The sequence below is a fragment of the Acanthisitta chloris genome, unplaced genomic scaffold (assembly GCF_000695815.1).
Source record: "Acanthisitta chloris isolate BGI_N310 unplaced genomic scaffold, ASM69581v1 scaffold21432, whole genome shotgun sequence".
Taxonomy (NCBI): domain Eukaryota; kingdom Metazoa; phylum Chordata; class Aves; order Passeriformes; family Acanthisittidae; genus Acanthisitta; species Acanthisitta chloris.
The window spans coordinates 633-5,476 of NW_008662462.1; the positions used below are offsets into that span (position 1 = coordinate 633).

The 4,844-nt window shown below is 34.9% G+C and overlaps 1 protein-coding gene across 1 annotated transcript in view; it reads left to right on the forward strand.

The window, feature by feature from the left end:
• Window positions 1-712: 712 nt before the first annotated feature.
• MICU3 (mitochondrial calcium uptake family, member 3) overlaps window positions 713-4,844 on the forward strand; it is a gene marked incomplete at its 5' end in the record, with an annotated part of 37,413 nt that continues 33,281 nt past the window's right edge. Inside the window, 2 exons of the mRNA XM_009070620.1 lie at window positions 713-744; window positions 1,550-1,628. Of these exons, the coding sequence (XP_009068868.1) occupies window positions 713-744; window positions 1,550-1,628 (111 nt within the window). The remainder of the gene's footprint in view (window positions 745-1,549; window positions 1,629-4,844) is intronic.

Sequence of the window (4,844 nt, forward strand, 5' to 3'; positions counted from 1 at the left end):
GCCTGGAATCTGTCATGTAAGGTGTTAAGAAGAAAGGATGTGGTCAGTCCTACTTGTCAGTTTTCAGTGTAAATGAGCAGTTCTGTCTGTGAACTGGAGGCCCTCTTCAGTTCCTCTTGTGTAACTGTGTACAAAGAATTGAGCCTGACGGAGGCTGTGAAAGGAAGTTGAATCTTAGTTAATAGGAAGGGCTGAAGAGGGTCTTAGCACCTGGTGTAGCTTCAAGGACTTTTTTTCTGTATTTGCTTTAAAATGTAGGAGTAGTCTGTGAAGCAAGGGCCATAATCCAGGTCTCCCTACAATATCCATTGTAATACTGCTGCTACTAAGTAATAATTCTGGAATCTGCTACTAAATAATAATCTGAGAATATTGCTACCACAGGTTAGCATGAATGGCCATTATTTCCTGTTAAGTGTTTTAAGGATGTGTTTGGGAGGTTGAAAGATTTTTCTCTTACTGAAACAGAGTTGGATTTAAAACTATACATCTGAATTGAGTCTTTAAAGTTATGACTTTAGGTATGTATTAAGCTGATTCTAATAACATAAAAGAGATTTCTTTTTGGAACCAGGTTGAAGATTATACTCACAAAATAAGGAAAATACCACTTCTCTGTCTAGAAAACACAGTATAGATGCAGTCTAATTTTTGTGACACCACAAGGGCATAACTACATTCTGTGCATTCATAACTTTGTCTTTTGTTGCAGGTGCTAAAAAGTGGCGATCTCTTTCAAAACAGGTGGGCAATAATTTCTGTGTTGGCTTATAACCATACATTTTGATCATTGCTTTCATTCATGATGTAAATGTAGAGTTGCAAGAGAGTTTAATTTGTTCAATTTTGTCACCTTCAGACTCAGCTGAATACAAAATCTCAGAGATCCTTGAGCAGCTGTGCCTGTTTTGTTGGATTTACTGACTTTCTCAAGACTCTGTCAGTTCCTTCCTCAGTCCATCTCTGACTGTATTTCTTAGTGTCTGAGTCTAACAGGTGTATCCAAAACTGACTGAAATACTTATACCATTTTCTCTCCCTTTTGTGGTGTTTAAGTGCCTCTTACTTTTTTTTAAAAATATTTGTACAAGTGCATAATAACTCTGTCTGTTTCTCTGTCTTTTAAATAAAGTACATTTATATTCTTGGACAAAGTTTGCTTTAGTTCAGGTTCAGTGTTTTAAAAGAACAGTTGCTCGGATTTTGCATGAAAACCTTACTGAAATCCAAGGGACTTACCCTTGGCTTTAGTGAATATGAGCAGCAGTGAGTATTTTCAGCCACAAATATATTATGTCTCTCTTCAGCTCAGCAAACACTTGGTATTCATGCAGATGCTCAATTCTTGCAATAGTCGTGTGTACAAAATTTATATAGTGCTTGAGTACTTCCAAAATCATTGTGGTAAAGTGAAGTTAAATTAACTGGCAGATTTGCTTGCAGTTCCTTGTCTTTTTTATTGATTTCCTAGAATTTACTCAGAATCTGTTAACTATTTCATTAAATGTTTAAATATATGCTTTTATATTTTTTAAATCTTATTTTTTAGGAACTGAATCAGATACTGATGGAGACACCACCAGTTTGGAAAGGATCATCCAAACTTTTCCGTAACCTTAATGAGAAAGGTGATTGATGAAAATTTATTTTTCTGAACCAGATTATCCTTGTGTTAATTTTTTGTGGCTGGCATGATGTACTTTCATCTGAGTCACATTTTCAGAAAGCTCAAAAGTCTTTGTTGTTGCTTTCTATGTTTTACAGCATGGAAAAGTTGCCTTTAGTCTGTACAGTGTTGTATGATGCCATCTTACAGCTACCCTCTTTAGGTGGTGACTCAGTTTATTAAACTGATGTTTGAATGTTTCAGGTTCAGTTTGTTGCAATGAAGGATCTATAGACTAACAACAGAATATTCTAATAAAGACAGAATATTTCTTTTTTTAGTAGGTTCAATGATGTGATTATATCTAAAGACAGTAATGGTATTATGACTGAATAAGCATTTTGTGCACAACACAGAGACAGTTTCAGAAACACTATATATCCCTTTAAATTCTGCAGATGAGGGCCATGATAGCTTTTAAAACTTGCACTAGTAAATGAAGAGCCAAGAATCACTCCTGGTCTTCTCTTTTTTTTTTCTTCCTTAATAAGCTCTATCACTTAAAATCCAAAACCATAGGGATAAAAAACCCCCAATGATGGTGTGTACAAACATCTAAAGGCCATTTACGATCCATAATCCACATATTTCTTTGCTTGTATTTGAATGAAAAAAGTCTAGTGGAGCATTTTATATATTTTCAAAAGCAGCCACAAATACTTGTTATAAAATAAAGACGCTTTATGGACATTTAAAATAAACATGCCAACAACAAAATTCCAATGAAACATATGCATGTAATAGACAAATCTAATTCAAATGCAGCTGAAATTTATGAAAGGAGTAAGTAGTATGCACCTACTCTCAGAGGAGGGTCCTGGGATTGAATCTCTAGTGTATGGAGGCACTCATTCTTTTTTTTCGCTGAATCAGCAGCCAGAACTCCAGAGAGTCAGAAATGGGCACATCTTTGCACTGTATCTCCATGTATTTCCTTGCTCTAGGCTGCTTTCTATGCAGTCAGAACAGCTGACTTTATAAATATGAATTGCATGAAAATTTCAGGCTCAGAATGTGTTAAATCAGTCCATTATCAGTGTAAAAAAACATATCTGTACCTTGTTTATTAAGTCTGTAATAAAATGTCTGCAACGTGTACACTCTTGAGTCAGCAGTATCTTACTCCAGGTTTCTGACAGTGAAGTTCTGCAGAAGTTCGTGGAATTAGGTTTCAAAACTGTCATAACAAGCTGGTAAAATTAGTAATAAACTTCAGCAGTTAGGTAACTTTTTAGCATGCTTTATGAAAAAGTGAATTCTGTTGTCCAATTTATAGATAATACAAGACAATATGATGGGTCTTACAACTGATAACATCATTCAGTAAGATGGGGAAAGGAATGGGATTAAACTCGGGTCTCTTAATTTCAATTTAGTGTTCATTTTTTTATTTATTACTTTCCTCATTTTCTTTAAAACATGTGTATATTAAGCAAGTAGCAAAAGCCTATGTCCATTTATTTTGCCATGAGTTTATGTAATTCAGATGAGCCACACAAGTGTAGGCCCATTGTCCTTAAGTTGTATTACATTTTACCCTCGATCTGATCTTAGTGTAAGCTTTTCTTTCCCTTCAATCATCAAGGGGAGAATGCTTTCGAGGCCTTTTGTGTTGCTCTCTTAGGACCGATGATGGACTATTTGACACTTGCACATTATTCCTCTGTTTTACAACAGTGTGTCATCAAAACCCCAAAAATACATATTTGCATTTGTTGACTGGCTGTTAAAGACCATTTTACATCACTGAATGAGAACCTTTGAGGTATCTGATTTCTTGATGTATCTTGCTTGTCCAAACAAATTCAAGCAGGCATTTGAAAGCTTAATTTCTGCAAGCTGCTCTATAAAATCAAGATGAAGCATAGAGCATGTGTTACTTTGCTACTCTTCAGTGTGGAGCTATGTGTAGATTGAGGAAAAGTAGGCAATATTAAAAATATGTAGTAACTTTCCTCACTAGATCTAGTAGTAATAAAATCTTGGTTCTGAAGACTTAAATTTGCTTTTGGATCAAAAGATGGGAAAACACCTTTTTTTTTGTTCCATGAGTGGAAGTAAAATCCACATGAATGATACAGTGTTTTGAGTTTAATTGTACAGGTTTTTCAGAGCAAAATATTTCAGATGACTGTTTACATAGTTTGTCATATATTCAGTTAAGTCAGATTTTAAAAGATACTTAAACATCCAAAGATGTGGCTGTTTATGGAAAAACTTTTGCACCTGACTTGGACTGAAATCAAGGAAACAGCCAGGAAGTTTTGAAAATCCCAGCTGGTAGACATCTTTACTCTCAGGCATCTAAACACTTCTTTTTTTTTAAACTCTTTTGAAATAGTCTAATATTGTGGACTGACTTAACACTTTTGGTTTTGGAGGACAGACAAAATCAATTTGTTAGAAATCAGGAACAAGTGTTTGTAGTTCATCCTCAAAGATCATTGGAGCTAAGGGCTTTGGGGAGAGCTACAAGTCAATGTTTACAGTTCTTCCTGAACTGTAAGATACTTCTCTTCATTGCTCCTTTGGGCACTCTGTAAGGTTGTCTCTTTACTCCTTTCTCCAGGGCTAGAAAATCGGAAGTACAGTTTATGGGACCAGACATGCTGTTTGGATATTGACTTCAGCTCTAATTTAAATTTTGCCTTAATCACTTCTGAAGGAAAAGGAAGTGCCATTCCACACTGTGATTCCCTTTTCATATCTTGCAAAAGATGAAAAGCCTGGAATGTGTTCCTTACAGATCTTCTGAATGCAGAAGAAGAGAGAGTACAAGTGTCTCTAAGAGGCTTTAAAAATATTTAACATGTCCATTTACTGAGAGTTTTACTATACATTTCAGGTGATTATTATGAAAAGGTGCATATAAGGACATCTCAAAAGCTCAAGTCTGTGCTTTCATAAGTAACATGAGACCAAGATCTTGTTAAGGACACATATTAAAGTCAAGAACTGTATTCAAATAGCATGTATATGGAGGGAGCACTATTAATGTTCTCAGAATAAATGTTTTTACACTGTTAGAGAATGTTGTCGTGAATTACTGGTCAGGTTTTTGGAAAGAAAATTGAATAAATCATTTATATTAGCTTCTAAGAATCTATCCAGCTTCTGTTTAATGAGACTTCTCTACCAACTGTAGTTTTTTATTTGCTGTATTTAATGTACTCTTTCC